We start from the raw sequence: 22,201 nt of genomic DNA on the forward strand, positions 1-22,201 counted from the left end.
ATGGCTGGAGAGGACATATAGATGGCTGGAGGGGAGGTATAGATGGCTGGAGAGGAAGTGTAGATGGCTGGAGGGGAGGTGTAGATGGCTGGAGGGGAGGTGTAGATACAGACAGAAGGAGGTGTAGATGGCTGGAGAAGGGGGGTAGACGGCTGGAGAGGAGATGTAGACGGCTGGAAGGGAGGTGTAGATGGCTGGAGGGGAGGTGTAGACGGCTGGAGGAGGAGGTGTAGACGTCTGGAAGGGAGGTGTAGACGGCTGAAGGGGAGGTGTAGACGGCTGGAGAGGAGGTGTAGATGGCTGGAGGGGAAGTGTAGATAGCTGGAGAGGAGGTGTAGATGGCTGGAGGGAGGGCAGACAGACATCCACTTTCCTGCTTTGCTTCTGCCCTGGCCAGGCTCCGCCGCAGGCACCTCTTTGGTGGGGCCACCACCGTTTACAGAAATGCACCTAGGATTTGGGACAGGGGCTCAGAGTGGGGCTCTGTACGGACCAGCAGGTGAGGAAGGAAAAGGGAAAACAGAACCTGCCCCACGGTCTGAAGCCAGCTGTGTGCCTGTGTGGCAAAGGTCAGCGGGCAGGACAGGGCCCACGTGCGCCTGGCCACCTTGCCAGTTGGGGGAATACAGCGGACACAGTGCCCAGTTTCCATGGACAGCCTGTATTGAAGTTTTATTTTTTTTTCTATGCACATGATTGATTAACAATATAATTAATGGGATGTCATTTTATACCCTGACAAGTTTAAATGTAAATAAATTGGCACCACCTTTAATCAGACTGATGTCCTGACTTGCACAGGAAACATGCACCTAACCTCACCAGCCTCAAGCCCTCCCTTCTCAAGTCTCCATGCAAAGACTGTGCTGGTCAGAGTGGGGCTGTCCCCCCGACGAGCCCCCAGAAGCACCCAGCCGGCCACGGCTGTCATTTTGAGGGCGGAAAATAACTGGATTTCTGGTTAATTGGTGACATCCTCAAGAGCTGTCGCAAGCCACGTCTCGGCCACGTGATGGGGCAGACACGGTGGGTCCTGACGGCCTTGTCTTCACCAAGTGCTCCTAACTCTCAGCAAACTTAGGGTTCATGACTGTCGTGGTGGCGCTCTTGAAAAGGGGATTATCCTGGTGGGAAATGCAAACAGGAGCTTGTGAGTGTGGGAGGTTTACAGAGCAGAATCTTTCTCCCTGAGGACACTCCCCGCATGGAAGCCGTCGCTTCGAGGAAGAGCTAGACGTGGGGCAGCCCTCCCAGGGTCCCAGCACCGGCGGCCAAGCTCACCCACAGCGGCGGACGCCCAGAGGACAAGCTGCCCAGGGAGGCTGGGGTGCAGCCACACACGGGTGTCCACGGCCTCCCACAGCAGGAGGTCGCGTAGTGTGGGACGCACGTGCCCCTCTGCGTGGGACCCCCAAGGACGGCCACTTACGTTGTTCCACTGGGACTTGAGCTTCTCCTTCTCAAAGCGCCTGTACTCCCGGAGGTCACTCAGGTGGATCAGAGCCTTCCAGATGGCCAGGAGGAGGATGCCAATCAGCACGATGCCTGCCACGGTGCCCCCGACGATGGCGGCGATGTTGGGGCCTGCCACACACTCTAGGGAAGAAGCAGCACACCCGAGTGTCAGTCCAGCCCCATCTCACTGAGCCGTGTGTGCCCACAGGTCTGAGGTCACCCCACAACACAGCACTTAGGGAGGTGGAGGTTCCCAGGGCCGGGGCTCACCATCCATCACCACGGCCAGGGGTCAGTGAGAACCTGGCCCAGCCCCTGCTGGATTCCAGGCCAGGCCCTGTGGTTCCAAATGAAACCTAAGGGCCATTGCTACTACCCCTGCTGACAGAGAAGAAGGCAGGGCCAGGGTACCAGGCAGCCGGGACAGAGTGCTAATACTTGGGGATAGGAGACAGTGTGAGGGACCCTGCTCTCCTACATCAGAATTCAGAACCAGGCTCAGGGTCCCTGCTGGAGTTCGCTCCCCTACTGTGAAGGTGATTTATGGTCATCAAGGACAGGACCAGAGACCTGAGCTCAGCAGGTGAGGCCAGTGCCAGGATGAGCAACGCAAGGTCCTGGTTCCCGCGGCAGCTGTGCCCGCCTCCTGAGCATGGGGGCTGTGGGCCATCGTGGGCCAGGCCCACAGCTGCTGACCCTGGGACAGACACTAGTGTTCAGTGCAGTCCCTGGCCTGGTCTGGCACTCTCACTCCCTGTGCCCCCTCCTGCCATCCTGACCCGCACCCTCACTCCCTGTGCCCCCTCCTGCCATCCTGCCTTTCCTGGGGGGCCTGCCTTCCTTCACCTGTCCTCAAAGGTGAAGTGACTTGGCCAGGATTGCACAAACCAGACGTGACCCAAGTCTGTCCCTCAAAGTGGCCTACAGGGGTTCCTGCCCTGGCAGGTGGGGGTCTGCAGCCCCAGGCCCACATGTGGGTTGTGAGCTCCAGGCATGTCGCCTACAGGCTCAGAGACCCCCACTGCCTGCCTCGGGTCCCTTCCTGGGGAGGGAGGAGCTCCCAGGTCTCAGTTCTGCAAGTCCTGGCTGGCTGCTGGCCATGCCTGATGGAGTCCGCCAGCGGTGCCCCAGCCCCAGCCCCTCTGCCTCTCAGGAGCCTGTGGAACATGAGACCTGAAGAAGCAGGGCCAGTGTTGCCAAGGTCACTGTGGGGCTGGGCCTGGTTCCAACTGGAGCCGAATGAGACAGGGTCAGTGCCACCAAGGTCACTGTGGGGCTGGGACTGGTTCCGACTGGACTGGAGCCGAATGAGTGATGTGCAGAGAGTGTTGGGGGACGGTGGTGCCTGGTGGCCCTGGGCCCCTCCGGGGCTGAGAGCCGAGCACCAGGATCTCCCAATCCCCTCAGGGGAGCCTCACGCAGCAACCTGACCACGGGCCACCCCCAGGGACCTAAAACTCCGAGCCTTGCCCCATGAGGCATCCAGTGGGAGATGGCCCGGGCCGTGTGGCATGCTGGTGGGCCTGCCCGGTGTGGAGCAGCGGTGCCCCCAGGGAACAGGCCATCTGCTGCCCAGTTTGATGTGGGGTCAGGTGAGAGGGGAGGGAAAGGGGAGGCTGCTGGGGGTGGGGGGACTGGCCTCTGGCCTCCTTGCGATGCCACCAAGGGCATCCCGCATGGCTCACCCACCCTGCTGGGCCCACACCACTGGAGGTGAGATCCTCCTTCTGCATCACCCTCGCCTCTGCGGAGACCCCACAGCCAGAGCTCTGGAGCCGGTCCCCGCTGCACCCCAGTGGCCTCACCTCGGCTTTCATCCACATAGATGAGGTAGCGGTCCATCCCGTCCTGCTGCTCCAGTGTGTAGGTCACCCAGCAGCCCTCTGAGTCCCTCTCCTTGCAGGTCTTGCCCTTCACGGGGTTGTTCGACAGCTGCCGGCGCTGACACGCCGCACTGCAGTTCTTCCCGAGGGGGCCCTTTTCAAACTTCAGGCACTCGGCACAGGAGCTGCGGGGAGCCAGGCGTCAGCATGGGTGCCAGTGTGTGCGGGGGCTCTGGCATCGGGGGCTCGGGCTTGGGTGTGTGTCCACCAGGTGGGGTAGGTGGGGTTGGGGTGCCCTCAGGCCAAGGAGGGGGCCCAAGTGGGGCAGATGCGGGTGCAGTGGGTGAACTGGAAGCCTGATCCCAGGGACAGCGGCAGGTGCGCACAGGAGGGAGGAGGGGCAGGGGCACGGCGGCTGCTGAGGGCCCCTCAGTCCAGATGCACCCGCAGAGAGCCCCGCGGTGCAGAGGTGCCCACTGGGGTCCCCGAGTGAGCGTGGCTGCTGGGTAGGTGGCCGGGGAGTGGGGATCCCTACCCACCCTGCCTGCTCCGCCTGCACTCACATGAGCTTGCCGCAGGGTGAGGGGCAGCCGGGGCACTCCTGGCACAGAGGCGGCTGGTAGCCTGAATGGCACTCACATACGTTGCAGCGGCACCGGCCACGGCCACTGCACTCAACGCGCCGCGGGTTCAGGCAGCCCTCGGTGGTCCTCTCGCACTGGCACGCGGAGCCCTCGAAGCCCGGGAGGCAGCGGCACTTCCCGCAGAAGCAAAGCCCCCTCCCTGGAAGACGGGGCAGCACGGCTAAGCTCCTGCTTGGCCTAGGAGACCCGCCCGAAACCCCACTGCCGTTGCTCCCTCCGGCCCACCTGCCTCCTCCAGCCTGGGGGATGTGCCTGAGCAAAAGGCACGGGGCCACCAGCCAGGCCTTTCTGCCCCCGCCAGCCACGTGGCCACCTCCTGGCCAGTCTGGGCCTCCCCCTGCCCTGCTGTGAATGGGACCTCAATAGGGCTGTGACCGTTCCTCCTGTGGGTCCTCCCCACAAGGACACCTTGTCCTCATGGACACAGAAACTGAGGCAGGGCGGGGTACAGGGTCATCCGAGTTCCTGCTGACGCCCGGTGGCTGGGCGAGACTTGCGCTGTCTGTCCTCAGGATCCCCCCTTTCTGTTCCACTTGTTGAATGGTCCAGAACGCACCCCCCAACGCCAAGTCTGTGCCGCAGGACGGCCGTTGTCCCGCAGGGACCCACGGGCTCACCCGGGCCGCCGCAGACCTGGCCGTTGTAGCGCTCACAGTTGACGGTGTCACACTCGCAGTACTGCCCATATATCTGCTTGCCAGGGACGTCGCTGGTGTGGCACAGGCACTGCCCGCAGACACAGTCCCCCAGCCCTGAGCAGACGATGGAGTTGTTGTCCTTCCGGCAGCTTCCTTCCAGCTCCTGTCTGCTCCGGCCCTGTGTCTGGCACTCACAGTTTTTCCCAATGTAGCCAGTGTCACACCTGGGGACAGGAGGGGCCCCAAGGTCAGGCTCCCCCCCAGTGATGTGGGATGGGGACAGCCACCCTGTCCTCCAGGCCCCTTGCCCTTGGTGGAGAACAACCCTATGGCACATTGTCTGTGCTTTCCTTGAGGCCTACTGAGCACCTGCCACGGACTAAATGTGCTCAAAACGTGCAGGGGCCCTGCGTTCCCTCCCCAGGATGTCCCGAGGGGAAAGCAGAAGAAACCTGGCCTTGGCCTGTGCATGCAGTGGCCCGGCAGGCTCACTGTGGAGCTGTGTTGCAGCCACGCACGTGGACTGTGCTGCGATACCGGTGCTCGTGAGTGGCTGGTGTCTGCTCCTGCATGCGCCACATGGTGGCCAGTGGGGACTTGGCACTGCCACCTGCCACAGCCCCGCCCTCCCTCCTGTGTTTGTGCACTGACAGGCCAGGTTGTGGGAGAATGCAGGGACAAGGGGCTTTTACAGATGTGGAAGCTGGCATCAAGCCGCTGGCAGGCAGGAGCCACACACACCCTGAGGCATCCTCAGAGACGGCCCTGCCACGCGCTCTCCTGCTCCCCAGAGGAGGAAGCCTCTCCTGCTCCCCAGAGGAGGAAGCCTCTCCTGCTCCCCAGAGGAGGAAGCTGCAGGACCGAGTGTCTGAGTACCTGTGGCAGGGCACCCCCCGACACCTGCCAAGTGTTCCACTGAGTCACCCCTACAGTCCCGTGAAGAGGCTGCCCCAGGGCTGCACACCCAGGACAGTGGGCAGGGTGGCCACTGAGGTACGGGGACAGCAACAGGGACCACCAAGACCACAGAGACCATCACTGTCCTCAGATATGGGAGGAGGCTGGGGGCAGCGGGACCTGCAGGTGGGGAAGGGCGCTGCCACCGGGACATGGATTGGCACAGCGGTCAGGAGAGGGGAGGAGGTGGCCAGAGCAAAGGAGGCAGAGCCATAGGAGGTCAGCCTAGCAGCTCCGGCCAGGCAGGCAAGGAAAGGGGGACAGCCATCCAGCCCCAGGGCAGGCCGCCTGGCTGAGTGCCATGTGAACCTCCCCCCTGGGTCCACCTGTCCCCCGCTTCTCCCTGAGGTGGAGTGCCCACGCCTGGCAGGGGGTGTGCACGCCCGAGGGGTGGCCTATGGGGCCCAGGCTGCCAGAAGCCGTCACCTGTCCCAGGAGGCTCTCTGGCCACCCATGCCCCAGGGCAGCCAGCCTGATGGCCTTGGGTCCCCAAGGTCAGAGAGAAGCCAGCTCCTAGGGTCAAGGAAGGTCAGGCAGAGAAAGTGACCCACTCAAGGCCATGGGCACGCCCAGTGGGGACTCCTTGTGCCCCGGAGATGGGCCTCCATCCTCTGGTGAGGGGGTCCTCCTGCCCACTAGTCCCCTGCCTTGGGTCCTCCATGGCCAGAGAGTGTAGAATACAGGCTGGCATCGCTGGTGCCCTGGCTCAGGAGCACGGGTGAGGGCTTGCCGAGGGGTTCTGGGTTCCAATCCCAAATCTCCCCACCTCCTGCAGAAGGGGGGCCCCAGGATGCCTGCTCCATGGAGTGGGGAAAGGGATGGAGCCACCTGCGCCCACCTCACCTGCCGACACCTGCCCTGTGGGGTGGGGCTGGGGGAGGGTTCAACAGGGACCTGCGCCCGCCTCACCTGCAGACACCTGCCCTGTGGGGTGGGGCTCGGGGATGGTTCAGCAGGGACTTGCGCCTGCCTCGCCTGCAGACACCTGCCTTGTGGGGTGGGGCTGGGGGAGGCTTCATGGGGACCCGCGCCCGCCTCACCTGCAGATGCCGCACTCCAGGAAGCCCTTGCCATGGCAGAGGCTGCGGTCTCTGCTCTGGTCCCGGCACCGGCACTCGCACTGGGGAAGGACCCGCACGGTCACTATGTCCGTGAAGCCCAGCGCCCGGATGACAAACGACTGCTCCTGGATGCACTCTGTAGCTGTGACCTTCACCTGGAAGGTGATCTGCAGGGCAGTGCTGGGCTCAGGTGGGGACCCTCGGCGGCCAGGGTCACAGCCTGGCTCCCAACCCTCGCCTCCTGGCCTCTGCAGGGGTTCTGGGGGGTTCAGCGTGGGGAGGAGGGGATGACCGGGAGCAGGAAGAGCTGATGCTCAGATCCGAGAAGCCGAAGTCAGCCGGCAAGGAGGTGCTCTGCCCGCACTCCCGCTCTGGCCGGCACCAGGATCTCCCGGGCCACACATCAGCAGAGACATGTGACATGCAGACAGCAAATCAGGATAAGCTGAGCACACTCCCACTCGAACCACCCAACATGAGGGAAACGTTCTGAGAATCCATGGGACGGCCAGGCGCCACAGCTCACGCCTGTAATCCCAGCACTGTGGGAGGCGGAGGTGGGTGGATCATCTGAGGTCAAGAGTTCGAGACCAGCCTGGCCAACATGGCGAAAGTCTGTCTCTACTAAAAATACAAAAATTAGCTGAGCGTGATGGCGCACGCCTGTAGTCCCAGCTACTCAGGAGGCTGAGTCAGGAGAATCACTTGGATTGTAGTGAGCCGAGATCGTGCCAGTGCACTCCAGCCTGGGTGACAGAGAAAAACTCCATCTCAAAAAAAAAAAAAAAAAAAAAAAAAAAAATCCACTGGCAGCATTTAGGAAGAAACGTGATTGAAGGAATTCCAAAGTCATATTAAGAAAATGCAATGAAAGCAAGTGTCTTACTGAATATTATTTCACAGCTAGCGAAAAAAAAAATCAAATGATTGGATAATGATTGGATAATGATTCCCTAATAAAGATTAGGGAAGGAACTCAGTGTCCATTCCTAATCACCTGTGTGGCCCATGCCTTAATGTTTCTGTCAAAAAACAAAATGAAACACGCAGAAAATCACGAGAACCAACCCAACCCGGGTTTGCTGTTTGTGCCTGTTCCGTGAGTCCGGCATCTGCCCCCAGGGGATGCAGCCATTACTCCGTCCCTCAGTCTACACTGGCCTGACCCAGGGAGTGCATCCGGCGTCTGCCCCCAGGCGGTGCAGCCATCACTCCATCCCTCAGTCTACACTGGCCTGACCCAGGGATTTGGGGCTCCAGGTTGATGAGTAGGACTCTTGGGCCAAGGCATGTGTGAAGATCCCTCCCAGCACCCTCTCACTGAGAAGCACCCTCCCGGCACCCTCTCACTGACGTTCCTGACATCAGCTTCACAAGGAAAGCATCTGGCCTCGACAGAGAGGAGGTGAAAGAAAGAAACAGGGACTTGCCAGTGGATGCTGCCTGCTCCCAGACAGCCTCTGATGCCTGTGTGCCCCTCCCTGCCCCCGTCAGGGTGCTGGGATGGGGACCCTGGCTCCTTCTGGCTGCCCCCAGGACCCCTCAGCGTGCTGGGATGGGGACCCTGGCTCCTTCTGGCTGCCCCCAGGACCCCTCAGCGTGCTGGGATGGGGACCCTGGCTCCTTCTGGCTGTCCCCAGGAACCCCTCAGCGTGCTGGGATGGGGACCCTGGCTCCTTCTGGCTGCCCCCAGGACCCCCCAGCTTGCTGGGATGGGGACCCTGACTCCTTCTGGCTGCCCCCAGGACCCCTCAGCGTGCTGGGATGGGGACCCTGGCTCCTTCTGGCTGTCCCCGGGACCCCTCAGCGTGCTGGGATGGGGACCCTGGCTCCTTCTGGCTGTCCCTGGAACCCCTCAGCGTGCTGGGATGGGGACCCTGGCTCCTTCTGGCTGTCCCCGGAGCCCCTCAGCGAGCTGGGATAGGGACCCTCGTGGCCAGGCTCACCGGGACATTGATCTGCACGCCATCACAGTCACCTCTGGGCTGGTTCCTGTGCGTCACTCCATTGCTGCAGAAGGAGTCATAGGTGACTTTCAGGGTGTCAGGGAGGGCGTTGTGATCCAGGAAGACCCTGGAGGAGAGTTTCTGCGGGCAGAGAGCGGCCACTTTTAGGGGCGAGTCTTTCTGTTGTCCTGGCCCTGCCTGGCCCAGCGATTTAGATCTATCTCCACTTCTCCTCTCCCTGCAAGTCCCCAGTGTCAGCTAATGACATAGAGGAGAGCACAGCAGGATGTGCTGAAGATGGCAGGGCTGCCAAGGCCACAGTCCTGCCCTCAAGACAGCCCGACCACAGGGACTAGCATGGAGCCAGGGTATGAGCCTCAGGGATGGGAGCTTCTGCTGCTCCTCAGCCTTGAGTCCCCAGGACCTAGCACAGGGCAGGAGCTAGATAAATTCTTCAAGCGATAAGAGAGATGGGGAGAAACAGAGAGAGGCAGAGACAGACAGAGATGGGCAGAGCCAGAGCCAGAGACAGAGAGACAGCGAGAAACAGAGAAAGGCAGAGACAGAGACAGACAGAGATGCGGCAGAGACAGAGAAAGAGAGACAGAGACAAAGACTGAGAGACAGATGGAAATTGAGAGGAGGCAGAGGGACAGGTTCATAGGGGCATCGGGTGAATGGCCAGGACAGTGGCGTCACCTGCATCCTCTGTGTAAGGACAGAAACACCTCGGGCAGTGGCTGGCACCCAGGAGGGCCTGCTCTGGGGGTTTGGGGCTCACAGGAGGCTACGAGAAGCAAATGGCACCTCCTCCACGGGCCTTCAGTTTAATTCAATGACCTAGCGTTTGTCGGAGGTGCTGATGTGCTGAGCTCCCTCAAGCCAGCAGGACCTTTGGCCTAGAAGGATCCAGGCCAGAATTCTGAGAACATCTCTCACCTGGGTAGATTTCCAGAGCAGTTGAGACCTCTGGTGCCTGGGGCCCTGAGCCGCACCTAGTGCGCACCTGCGCCTACCTATACCCACCAGGGCCACGGGCTCCCCAGGGGAGCAGCCCAGGGTGCAGCTTGATGGGCTGTGCACCAGGGAGAAATTCAGAGGGTGAGGGCTTCTCTGGGGCTTGCCCAGGACAGGTGAAGAGAGCAAGAGGAATTCCACCCCCCAGGGTGTCTTCCCAGGGCCCAGGTCCACCGTGGGGGTTTCCTGTCGCCTCCTCCTGCCCCAGCTGCAGTGTCTGCCGCCAGAGCTGTCCACCTCCTTCTCCATAGAGACCCGCAGAGAAGAGTCCAGAATGAAGAGGGCCTGAGCTCGGGTTTCAGGGTGCATCGCCTACACCATCAACGAGAGAGGACCCAGAGCTCCCCGTGGAAGTGCCAGGCCAGGGTGTCCTGGAGGCCCGAGGGCTGGTCTGGAGGCTGCGGCCGGCCCACAGGGCAGGGGCCTTCCTCCCAGACCACCCTCCTGCTGACCTGCAGTGGGGAGATTGTTGGCCACCCCATGGGTCTCAGCTGAGTGGTGCGGGAGACTCACATTGTAAGCATTCTTAATGAGCTGGACCACGTTGCTGGAGTCCTCAGACAGCTCCCCCACGGCTGACTTGGGGATGATCTCGGTGAGTTTCTGTTGGGCAAGAGGACCAGACATGGCACGGCTAGGACCTGTGCCATGGCATCTCCACGCACTGGGCTCACCCCAGGGGCTTCTGCACCTGCAAAATGGCTGGGACGGTCCTCAATGCAGTTTTGCACTTGGTCCCCAGAGTGTGTGGTCAGTGATGTGTGGTAAGAGGTTCTTGGGGGTAAAAAGCCCTGAGCTGCCCAGGGGCCATGCCTGGAATCCCAGCACTCAGGAGGCCGATGTGGGAAGATCGCCTGAGCCCAGGAGTTCAGGGCCAGCCTGGGCAACATAAGAAGACCCCATCTCTACAAAAAATACAAATATTAGAGTGGTGTGGTGTCACATAGCTGTAGTCCTAGATACTCGGGAGGCTGAGACAGGAGGATCACTTAAACCCAGGAGGTGGAGGTTACAGTGAGCTGAGATCGCACCACTGCACTCCAGCCTGGGCGACAGAGCAAGACCTTGTCTCAAAAAACAAAACAAAACAAAACAAAAAACCCAGGCCAGGCATGGTGGCTCACACCTGTGACCCAGCACTTTGGGAGGCCAAAGTGGGTGGACCACTGAGCTCAGGAGTTTGAGACCAGCCTGGCCAACATGGTGAAACCCTGTCTCTACTAAAAATACCAAAATTAGCTGGGCGTGGTGGGGGGGCGCCTGTAAGCCCAGCTACTCAGGAGACTGAGGCAGGAGAACCTGGGAGGTGGAGGTTGCAATGAGCTGAGATCACACCATGGCACTCCAGCCTGGGCAACAAGAGCAAAACTCTGCTCAATAAAATAAAATAAATAAAAAATAAATAAAATTTACTGTTGCATCATTAGGATAAAAAAAGAAAGCAAAGCCCTGAGCTGCAGCGTTGTCCAGGCCTGTGTGAGTGCTCCCGCCTGCGGTGTGAGTGATCCCGCCTGCCGTGTGAGTGATCCCGCCTGCGGTGTGAGTGCTCCCGCCTGCAGTGTCACTGCTCCCGCCTGCGGTGTGAGTGATCCCGCCTGTGGTGTGAGTGATCCCGCCTGCCGTGTGAGTGCTCCCGCCTGTGGTGTGACTGCTCCCGCCTGTGGTGTGAGTGATCCTGCCTGGTGGATTTCAAGCTGGCGACATCACTGGGTTGGGAGGACGTGCATGGTGGCCATTGTTGGCCAGCATTTCCACCACACAGCTGTGGTAGGTGGAAGTAGCCCCACGAGGGTGGATCACAGTAAAATCACCAGGAAGCAACAGGCTCTGGGCACTCTACTGAGTTTCCATGGGTGTTAAACAGCCCAGTGACATCGGTTCTGGCCAGCCAGATGCACAGGGGTGCAGCCAGCCTCCCCCACGCTCACACATGCTCAGCTTCTTTCACGGAAGATTGTGGCATCATTTCACCTTCCAGGAGCACAGAGCAGATGGTCGGGTCACCTCCCCGCCCAAACCCTCTCATGACTGCCCTGAATGGACCCAGTCCCTTCCATGGAGCTCCTGGGGCCGGTCACAGCCTGGCCACCACCCTCCTCTGTGCCCTCTGCCCACCGCCCACCTCCATCCGTCCCAGTCTGGGGCCATCCCTGTCTTGGGAGAGCTGGGCCCTCCCACATCCTGTCCCACTGAGCCTCCTGTGCGCTTGGTGCAGAAACACATTCGGAGGGGGCGCGGCATGTGCATCCACACTCGCTGCCCGCTGCCTTGACCACCCCCGAAGGTGACCAGGAAAGGCTGAGGAAGGCTTGTGTGCCCCAAGGCTCAGCAGTAGGCATGGGGTGCGCTGTTCCTGCCTCCAGTGCCTGGCCCTGGTGCCACACCGTTGCCCGGAGCCTGGCTCCCATGACAAATGGCAAAGGATTGGGACCTGCTACTGCTGGTGAGGAGGGGACCGTCATGGCCACCTACAGATGGGACACAGGGCTGTGACATCCCGACCAGCGGGTGGTCTCTGTGGATGTCCGGCCCCAGCCCTGCCCTGCGCTGACCCACTGTCCCGGCAGCCTGACCAGCTCTGGGTGCCCACTCGGCGGGTCCCCCAGACACCTGCCCCCATCTCGTGTCTCCCGCAGGGTCCTGCTCCCACTCCAGAGCCTGGGGAACCTATGGCAGGAGCCGCTGGTCTCGCTGTCGGCCCCAACACACCATGAGGTTGAGCTTGTAGGTGGAATACGGGCCTGACAACGGACCCCTGTAGTTCAGCAAATGTGCACTTTACAAAAGCAGCAGCACCCCCGGCACTTTCCTTCCCCAAACCCCAAGCATGTCTCCTCAGCCTAAGCAGCAGGGCAGGGGCTGTGAGGCTGCCCAGCCGGGCAGAGCCCCAGGCAGGGGGAAGAGGGGGCCCTGGTTTCCCGTGTGCCATTTTGAAGAAGATGGCGGTGATGGCCCTGGAATGGCCAGCAGGTCGGTCACTGTCTGGATGAGGATAATCGGGCCCTTTAGGGCAGTTGCTCTGTGAATTCCCTGAGAGGGTGAGCTCAGTACCCACGACGCCCTGCCGGCCGGGCACCACTGCCCCTTTCACAGATGAATAAATCGAGGCCTCGTGGTAGGGAAGGGCCTGGGGCGTCCTGTGGTAAGTAACAGAGCTGGGTGTGAGGTGAGCCGCCCAGGGCCCTGTCCACCCTGAAGAACGGGGCACGTGGCTGTGTAAAGTACAATGACAACCACCTCCTTCCTCCAGCTCAGTCCTTCTGTCCCTGCGGCCTCGGGGCCACACACTGTGCAGGCTGCTATGGGCGGAGGCTCCTTTCAGGAGGGCGTGCAGCGTTTCCTTCCTTCTAGCAAATCCCTGTTACGCAGTAAAAGCTCCACCTAGCAGGCCTGGCTGGCCACACTCCACACTTGCCGAAGAGTGGTAGGGCCCCGGCTGAGCTCCTGAGAGGTGGCCTCTGAGCCCTTGGTACGTCCTACCCGTTGGGGGTGTCATTGTTCCTGGGGCCTCAGGTCATACCGGATAGTCCCACAGTGTGATTTGGGGTGGGGCCCTGGACAGTTTTCAGCTTGACCTCTGGAGGGCTAGAGACTGAGGTCAGCTGTGAGGTGTCAGCCGCACCGCTGTGACTGACCCCCAGTAGACACCGAGGCCCAAGAGCCTCCCTGGGGACCATGTTCTGTGCATGAGGCCACACGTCATCGCTGGGAGGCGTCATCGCCGCCCACACCCCCGCAGGGAGGGGACACTGGGAGCTTGTGCCTGGTTTCTCTCCTGTGCACCTTTGACCTTTGCTGACTTTTGTCTATATCCTCCTACCTCGGGCAGCGGCTGGCACCCAGGAGGGTCTGCTCTGCAATAAACTGTAACTGTGGGTTTACTGGTTCCTGAGCTCTGCAAGTCCTTCCAGCACATCACTGACCCCGAGAGTGGTCTTGGGAACCCCGACAGCACCTGAGCATCTTGACGCACTAGCCTGCTCAGGCCAGGCTGAATACATGGCACTAGCGGTGGAAATACAGGATGAATGTGTTTCACTGGGGGCCTCTGCTTCTAGGAGCAGAGGGTGGTTATCGGCTGTGCTTCCTTCGTGAAATTCATCCCACTCTGCACTCCAAGGTTGTGAACGTTTTTGTGTAATTTTATCTTCATGGAGAGTGTTGATGTTCAAATGTATGTGAGCATAAAATAAGTGTGTTTCCGTAAAATAAAGAATTGTGCTGTATTCCAGGAAAAAACCAGAAATATCACCAATGCCAAGACATGCTGTTAACACAGCTGAGTTTCAGGGACAGGGAGGAATTCCTCCTCCTATTGACACAAAGGTGTCCTGTCCCTGACGGGAAGCCTCAGGCTCCTCACCCAGGGGGATCCGTGACCCGGGCCAGCTGGTTGCTGACATGCCCAGCATGCGGAGGTGGCACTCAGACCTGCAGTGGCGCTGGGTCTGGCCTGTGGCTGAAACGTGCACCCGCCCGATGGATGCTCAGGACCCAACAGCACTCACCTCGTAGGTCTTCACCATCCTACTGGTCACCGCGAAGATGGGCTGGATGTTGTTTTCAGCCAGCTTGTGTGCCAGCTGGCCCACTGACGGGTAGTCCTGGAGAGAGGAGGTCCTGCTCAGCTGGCCCCGAGTCCGGGACAAGCCTTCCAGGTGCCTGCCCCTGTCCGCCCCACTCAGCCTTAGCCCGGCCAGTGCTTCCGACCCTCTCTGGGGAAGGCTGGAGAGGCAGAAGCTGCTGTGCAGGAGTGCAGGGCAGAGAGCTGCCAGGCCTCTGGGCAACGTGTGCATAGACTCAGGCTTTCAGAGTCCAGGCATGAGCAGCATTTGAGGCGTCTCACTGTGGGACTGGGGATGTCCACGGGGGCAGAATCCCAGCCTTCCCCACACGGTGGACCTGCTTTCACACTGAGGGACACTCAGTTTCGGCAGAGGCCATGAGTGTCAGGTGCGGCTCTCCCTACCCGAGTTCCGGGACCCGAGGGCCGTCCCTCCCGTCTGTGGCTGCCGGCAAAGGACCTGAGTCTTGTATCTCTAAAGTCCTTTGCGGCCCCCAGAGCCTACGATGTCAGGCCGCAAGAGCATCGCACCACGGCCAGTGAGGACAAGCCCCTTGTGACCGGTGGTTGCCTCTCGGCCCACGGCTGATCCCAGCCAGAGGTCCTGGCCCCTCTGAGCCATTGAGATGCCTCCCCAGAGAGAGGCTCATCCTAAGCCCGTGCATCCTGGGCCCCTTCTCGCCTCTGTCCCTCCCTGCATGTTCCTCATGGTCCCCGCAGCCCCTCACGCAGCTCAGGCAATGGGGGCAGGGAGGGGCCACACTGGAGAAGGCGGACTCAGGGGCAGCAGGGAACGTACAGGGGAGGCCGGGATGGGGAGGAGGTGGTTGCTCAGGGATGAGACCCTGGCCAGAGGCGGGGACGGCAGGGTGCAGCTGTAGCCTGGGGGCGGTTACTATACCTCCGCAGCAGCTGTCAGCCCGGGTGGGGGGCAGTGGGGCTGGAGACCAACAGGGCCTGGGTGTCCCACAACGGCGAGGCCGGGCCTCAGCCTGGCTGCCCCCACCAAGCCCATCATCCCCTGGCCTGAGGCCAGTCCGGGAAGACCCCACACTGCCACTTGGGGCTTCCAGAAGTTTCCTCAGGAACCTGCTCCTTGGGTCAGAAGGAGGCTGTGTCAGGTGGAGACCCCACCCTTGTCTCCTCCGTCAATGGTGTCCTGCCAGGCGGTGCCTGGGTGCCTGGGGTGGGAACTTACGAATTCATTGCTCTTCTTGTACATGTTGTCCTCCAGGTGACAGCGGCCATCGTTGGGGGTCAGGATGGCGCCCAGCTTCCCGTCGCCCGCGAAATGGAAGCCGTCATCAGTGGCAAACACCAGCAGCCGCGTGACGTTGCGCCAGCCGATTTCCTCCTGAGAAGAAGGCGTGCGGGGCAGGGTTACCTGCCTCAGTTTCCCAGACTGGGCCCTCTGGAGCAGAGGAGACGATGCAGAGCTGGTGGGGTGGCCCGGAGGCTGGTGCTGGTACCCCTTTCCCCCGGGTCTCAGGGATCCAGCTGTGTCCCCCCAGATGCCACGCCCAGGAGGAGACGACGGCCCCCAAACACCCCGTGCATGTGTGAGGCGCAGGGAGCGGAGGCACGCGTGGAAAGGCAAGGAGAGAGACATGGCTGTGGTCCCTGCACTTCAGAGCTGGGAACAAACCCTCAGGAAACCATCCCCAAGGGGAAAAACCCTCGCAGACGTGTGGGCCACACGCAGAACGAGTGCAACACAGAGGAAAACGAGCCTGAGGAGCCCAGCAGGCCTTGAGTCCACCATTGACAGCCCCTGGCAGGCGCATGTGTGGGCCGCGCGTGTCCTAGGCTGTGACCTCACACTCGTGAGCAGTGTGTCTGAGCTGGGACCGCAGGGAAGCAGGAGAGCTAAGGCAGGTTGTGAGGGGAGGACAGTGCGCGGCCTCAACATGGCCCAGGGGCTGTGGCGGCTCTGTTAGGCTCACAGTCACAGACTGGGTGGGTGGGACGTGGAGAGCGACACGCACTGGGCAGCCAGCGCCCACCCGGCCTGGAGGGAGGAGGGTGGTTCCACCCCAGGAACCACGGGACCAGCTGCCTAGCAGCCCTGTTCCACCCTTGGCCACTCGCAAAATGTTTAGGCTTCGTAAGGTTTGCCCAGGGTCACAAATTTAACTCACAGCAAACAACGAAATCAGCGCATGATTTTCCAGCCGTCATGGCCACCCTCCCTTCCTCCTGCCCTTTCCTGCACGGGCAGCAGCAGGGTGAGGGGCTGCTCTCCCCAGGCCCAGGCTGGAGTCCCTTAGACAACCTGCCGGCCAGGGTACCCCCCTGCCCCCCCACAGCGCCTGACAGAGCCCCCCACACTGGGGGAACGTGGGGACCCAAGCAAGGGCAGCGGCCTCACCGGGCAGGCGGCGACCTGCATCATGGCGTCCAGCCCACCCTCGGGTGCATCCAGGTTTCCGGAAATCAACTGCTTCCCGACTTCGGTCTGAAACTGGTTGGAGTTGTCGGTCAGCTTCAGCACGTGCCTGAAGGCAAACGGGGGCTGGCACTCTTTCTCCTTGTTGGGGCAAGGGTTTCGCAGCTTCTCGGGGTGCGTGTTCACGAACGGCAGCACGGTCTTGTCCACGAAGGACCCAAAGCCTGCAGGGCACATGTTGGGGCTGGGGAGGCGGCAGGCTGGGCCCAGGTAGGAGGGCCAGCTTCAAAGGGGCACGAGGGCAAGCCTGTTTCCTCTCTCCTAGCAGGGAAGTGGAGAAAGCAAGATGGCACATGTGGAGTGTGTGTGAGCATGTGTGTTGTGCAAGCATGCATGGGAACGTATGTGGGTGTGTGTGTGAACCTGGGAGTGTGCAGTCATGTACATGTGTGAGCATAAGTGTATGCATGTGTGTTCCTGCATGTATGTGTGTGACCAGGTATACATGTGGGCATGTGAACACATGCGTATGTGTATCTGTGTGTGTGCAGCCATCTGCATGTGTAAACATGAGTGTGTACATGCATAGCACAACTGTGTGTGCACGTATTCCTGTATGCATGTGAGCATGTTCAGGTATGGACACACCTAGTTCACATACGTGACCAGGTACATATGTGGGCATCTGTGTTTGTGTATGATTTATACGTGTGAGTGAAGACATACATGGGTCATCATGAGTGTGCATGTGAACATGTCTGTGTGCACATGTGGTCTTGCACGTGTGTATGACTGTGTGCATGTGTGTGAGCGTGCATTCACGTGTGTGAGCATGCATTTGTGTGTGAGCGTGCATTCACGTGTGTGAGCGTGCATTTGTGCATGTGAGCATACATTCGCGTGTGTGAGCATGCATTTGTGTGTGAGCGTGCATTCACGTGTGTGAGCGTGCATTTGTGCATGTGAGCATACATTCGCGTGTGTGAGCATGCATTTGTGTGTGAGCGTGCATTCACGTGTGTGAGCGTGCATTTGTGCATGTGAGCATACATTTGTGCATGTGAGCATACATTCCCGTGTGTGAGCGTGCATTTGTGTGTGAGTGTGCATTCACGTGTGTGAGCGTGCATTTGTGCATGTGAGCATACATTCGCGTGTGTGAGCATGCATTTTCGTGTGACCATATATTCGTGTGTGAGCATACATTCACGTGAGAGCATGCATTTGTGTGTTTGAGCGTGTGTGTGAGCATGCATTGTATGTGTGAGCATGCATTCACGTGTGTGAGGATGCATTCACGTGTGTGTGTATTTGTGTTTGAGTGTGCTTTTGTGTGTGAGCATGGATTCGCGTGTGTGAGCATCCATTTGTGCATGTGAGGATACATTCATGTGTGAGTGTGCATTCGCATGTGTGAGCGTGCGTTTGCGTTTGAGCATGCATTTGTGTGAGTGTGCATTGCATGTGTGAGCATGCATTTGTGTGTGAGCGTGCATTCACGTGCATGAGCGTGCATTTGCGTCTGTGAGTGTGCATTTGTGTGAGCATGCATTTGCGTGTGTGTGTGTGTGTAAGCGTGCATGTGTGCATCCCCGCATGTAGGGAAGGTGGCAGAGTGCTGACGTGAGAAGCCACGCCCAGCGGGGAACACATGCGCTGTGACTGACACACACGTGTGCTGTAGACTTGCTCTGTGGCGAGGCAGTGCTGATGTAGAGCGGAGCCCTTGGCCCAGCAGAGCTTGCTGTGTGGTTTCTTCAGTGCTGCCATCGCTGTGCCGTCTGTATGCGTTGTGGTCTTTAATGTTTAATAATTGGCACTGTCAGAATTTTGTCTTTTAAACATACCAAGAAATAAATAAAGGAAGTAGAAGGTGGAAGGGGAAGTGGAGGGCTGGACAATGTCTACAAGTGTTGGGGAGCCAGGGACTGGGTGTGGCTCCTGGCAGGGAGGCAGGCCGACTGCAGCCCTGTGGATGCCCTGGGGGCACCTGCATCTGGGGCCCCCAGATCTGCCCTGGGGACCTGAGTGCGAGGAGGTGTGTGGGCCACAGGCAGGAGTGGCCAGGGTCTGGGCAAGGACTGGGCCTCGTCCTGCAGTGCCTGGCCTTAGTGGCCGGGGTCTGGGAAAGGACTGGGTTTTGTCCTGCAGTGAGTGCCTGGGCCTCACCAATGCGGCCGGACTCAGTGATCTCATTGAGGGCCCGGAGCAGGTCGCCACCCAGCTTCTTGACATTCCTGAGGTCATCGAGCATGGAGTAGGAGAGGTCCATCAGGTAGTACAGGTCGATGGGGTAGCCCTTGGCCCGCCGGAAGGTCACGTTGAACGCTGCTGCCTGGCCTGCCAGTGGGGACAGAACACAATGAGCCACACCTCACGTCTCACACAGGGTGTCTTGGGGCGTGCGGCCCCGAGCGGGTTGTGCGCTGGCGCCCTCTCCTCCAGCCCCCAAATCCTCCTGACCTCCCCTCTCCCAGGCTGGCAGGAGAGCTGAGGACCAGACACAGGACATCCAGGCAGGCTGGAGTTTCAGAGGAAGGACATGACTTCTGGACGCAGGCATGTGCCTCGCAGTGACACTGAAACCCCGCCTGGGGTGCTTAGAGTTGACGCCAGCGACATCAGGGACGCCTTTCACTGAGAGTGTCGGCGGCTCACCTGGGCTCACACCTAACCCAGCCCCATGCCTGCAGTCCCACAGGCGCCCTCATCAGCAGCGACAGAGACAGGCATCACACGAACCTGGCACTTCCCAGCAAGGCCCACGTGGGCCGTCCCCAGGAGGCCCCTTTCTCCATCCCAGCCCTGGACTTCCGCTCGCCCGCATCTCAGTCACACCTGCGGTTGTGTAACTGTCTGTTTACGTGTCACTGCAACCAGCCTGTGTCCCCGGCTCTCAGAACCGTGCCTGGTACAAGTCAACTCTCCATAAACACACATCATGTTAATGAATGAGCAAGGAGGGAGGGTGACCAGGCCTGTCCCCTCTGCCCCACCCTCCAGCCTTCAGCCCCACTCGGTGGCAGGACAAGTGCAGAGCCCACCCTACCCCCAACCTGCCTGCTGCCATGCCCTGGGAGAAAGGGTATGTGCCCCTCCACACAGGCACACACACACACACACTCCTACCCATAAATATACCACATGCACACACAGTCACACATGGCATACACACCCACATATATGCACACACAATACTCACACACAAATATACCTCATGCCCACACAGTCACACGTAGCACACACACATCCACATATACACGCACATAGCACCCACACACAGCAAACACACCACAAATATGCATACACACACCACAAACACCAAACACCACACATGCACACATACACACACACCACACACTCATACACAACACCAGACACATACACACACTACATGTACTTGCTCATATACACAAACACACCACATGCACGCACACACACTCACACACACATACACACACTGAACACACACATGCACTCACACACATACACACCACACACATGCACTCACACACATGCATTCACACCCATACACACACGTGCCACACATATACACACACCCCACACACACAATGCTAAACACATACACACCACACACACCATACATACACACACCACACACATGCACACACACACACACACACATGCACTCACACACATACACACATACACACATACCACACACACACTCACCCACATTCACACCCGGCACTCCTGGCCCTGGCCCTCGCCCTGCTGTGCCTTGCAGCCCTCAGAGGCTTCACCTGGCCTCTGGGCCAAGGACCCCAAGCACTTTCTGTGAAGGGCCAGACAGTGAATGTGTTTGGCTTTGGGGCCGTGCAGCGTCTGCAGCGACATGGAGGAGGCAGCCAAGACCATGTCCCCACGAGCAGCGTGGCCGTGCTGTAGTCAAAGGGCACAGACATAGGCCTTTGGTGGCTGACGAAGGGGCCCTGTCCCTTCCCTTCCAGAGTGGAGGCTCAGCGGAGGGCCAGCGGGCTGCGGGGGTAGGGTCAGGACCCCGCGAGAGGACATTCCCCTCCCAGATCCTGCCGCCCTGCTCTGGGAGCCTGTGGCCCTGGGGTGCTGTAAGATCTCTCCCTGGTGCTCACCCGAGCTTGCCTACGCTCACCTGCACCCACCCGAGCTCACCCGTGCCCTCCCAGAGGCCACAGCATTTGCCCCCTGCACAGTGCGGATGCACTGCAGGCCGTGGGCAGCCACTCCCCCACCCTTCCCCACGGCACAAGGATGCCCCCGTTCAGGTGCACCCCCACCCTCCAGGACGATCCTTCCTGACACCTCCAGCACCACAGAGCTGCACAAACTCTGGCCACAGGCAACACCTCTGTCAGCCTCAGTTTCCTCACTGTGAAGTGGGGCGTGGGGAAAATACATCAGAGCTGCCTCCAGGGGCCACAGGGCCAGGCCCTCGAGTTTGAGGTCAGAGGTGGAGGTTCCAGCGCGAAGGGGCTTGTGCCTGCTCACGGGGCAGCGAGGGGCAGGCCTGACCCTACCACCAGGGTGGGGTTTTGTCCCTTGCTGCCCCCACGGACACCCGGCCCCTGCTCGTGCAGGACCTCCCCACTGGTTTGGCCCCATCCCTCACTGTCTCCCAGCCACCTCCCTCCCGGCTGCTGCTGGCTCTCACCTGGCCGCCTGCACCCTGGGCCACTCTGCCCCAAGGCTAACTCAGTGGCCGCTGACCTGGGCTTCCCCTGAGGGCAGAGCTCTGAGCCCCAGCCCGTCTGACACCAGCTGGTCCCTCTAAAGTCACCCCGGCCCCGTCTGCACCCTCTCCTTGGGAGACGGCTTCCCCTTCCTTCGCTGGCCCCACTGTGGCCTGGGAGGTCACGGGTCGGTGGTCACAGCAGGTCTCCTTCTCCCATCTGCTGCACCACCACTCCCGCCTTCCTGGAGCAAGGAGAGCGCTTCGTTCCTCCCTCCCTTCCCTCCCTTCCCTTCCTCCATTCCCTCCCTTCCCTTCCGTTCCCTTCCCTTCCCTTCTCTTCCCTCCCTTCCTCCCTTCCCTTCCCTTCCCCCTTCCCTCCCTTCCTCCCTTCCCTTCCCTTCCCTTCTCTCCCTTCCCTTCCCTTCTCTCCCTTCCCTCCCCTTCCCTCCCCCTCCCTCCCCTTCCCTCCCCCTCCCTTCCCTTCCCTTCCCTTCCCTCCCTCCCCTTCCCTCCCCTTCCCTTCCCTTCCCCTCCCTCCCCTTCCCTCCCCCTCCCTTCCCTTCCCTCCCCCTCCCTTCCCTCGCTTCCCTCCCTTCCCTCCCTTCCTTCCCTTGCCTTCCTTTCCCTTCCCTGCCTCCCTTCCCTCCCTTCCCTGCCTCCCTTCCCTCCCTTCCCTTCCCTTCCTTCCCTTCCCTTCCCTTCCTTCCTTTTCATTTTGAGACAGAATCTCGCCCTGTCACCCAGGCTAAAGTGCAGCGGCACAATCTTGGCTCACTGCAACCTCTGCCTCCCAGGTTCAAGTGATTGTCCTGCCGCAGCTGAGATTACAAGCGCGCACCACCATGCCCGGCTCATCTTTTTTTTTTTTTCTATTTTTAGTAGATGGGGTTTCACCATGTTGGCCAGGCTGGTCTTGAACCCCCGACCTCAAGTGATCCACCCGCCTCAGCCTCCCAAAGTGCTGGGATTACAGGCATGAGCCACCGATAAGGAGGGCGTTTCTCAAAGCACTGACAGGCGACTGTGTTCTGAAACAGG

General features: G+C 60.2%; 1 protein-coding gene across 3 annotated transcripts in view; it reads right to left on the bottom strand.

The window, feature by feature from the left end:
- Window positions 1-645: 645 nt before the first annotated feature.
- ITGB2 (integrin subunit beta 2) overlaps window positions 646-22,201 on the bottom strand; it is a 47,061-nt gene continuing 25,505 nt past the window's right edge. For all 3 annotated transcript variants that reach the window (XM_054542631.2, XM_063720927.1, XM_024239277.3), the window contains 12 exons: window positions 18,661-18,831; window positions 16,474-16,715; window positions 15,304-15,459; window positions 14,050-14,145; window positions 10,055-10,144; window positions 8,525-8,665; window positions 6,558-6,745; window positions 4,540-4,784; window positions 3,842-4,061; window positions 3,261-3,463; window positions 1,430-1,596; window positions 646-1,124 (listed from right to left, as the gene is read on the bottom strand). In XM_054542631.2, the coding sequence (XP_054398606.1) occupies window positions 1,062-1,124; window positions 1,430-1,596; window positions 3,261-3,463; window positions 3,842-4,061; window positions 4,540-4,784; window positions 6,558-6,745; window positions 8,525-8,665; window positions 10,055-10,144; window positions 14,050-14,145; window positions 15,304-15,459; window positions 16,474-16,715; window positions 18,661-18,831 (1,982 nt within the window). In that variant the 3' untranslated portion in view covers window positions 646-1,061. The remainder of the gene's footprint in view (window positions 1,125-1,429; window positions 1,597-3,260; window positions 3,464-3,841; window positions 4,062-4,539; window positions 4,785-6,557; window positions 6,746-8,524; window positions 8,666-10,054; window positions 10,145-14,049; window positions 14,146-15,303; window positions 15,460-16,473; window positions 16,716-18,660; window positions 18,832-22,201) is intronic.

Source organism: Pongo abelii, chromosome 22 (genome assembly GCF_028885655.2).
Source record: "Pongo abelii isolate AG06213 chromosome 22, NHGRI_mPonAbe1-v2.0_pri, whole genome shotgun sequence".
Classification (NCBI taxonomy): domain Eukaryota; kingdom Metazoa; phylum Chordata; class Mammalia; order Primates; family Hominidae; genus Pongo; species Pongo abelii.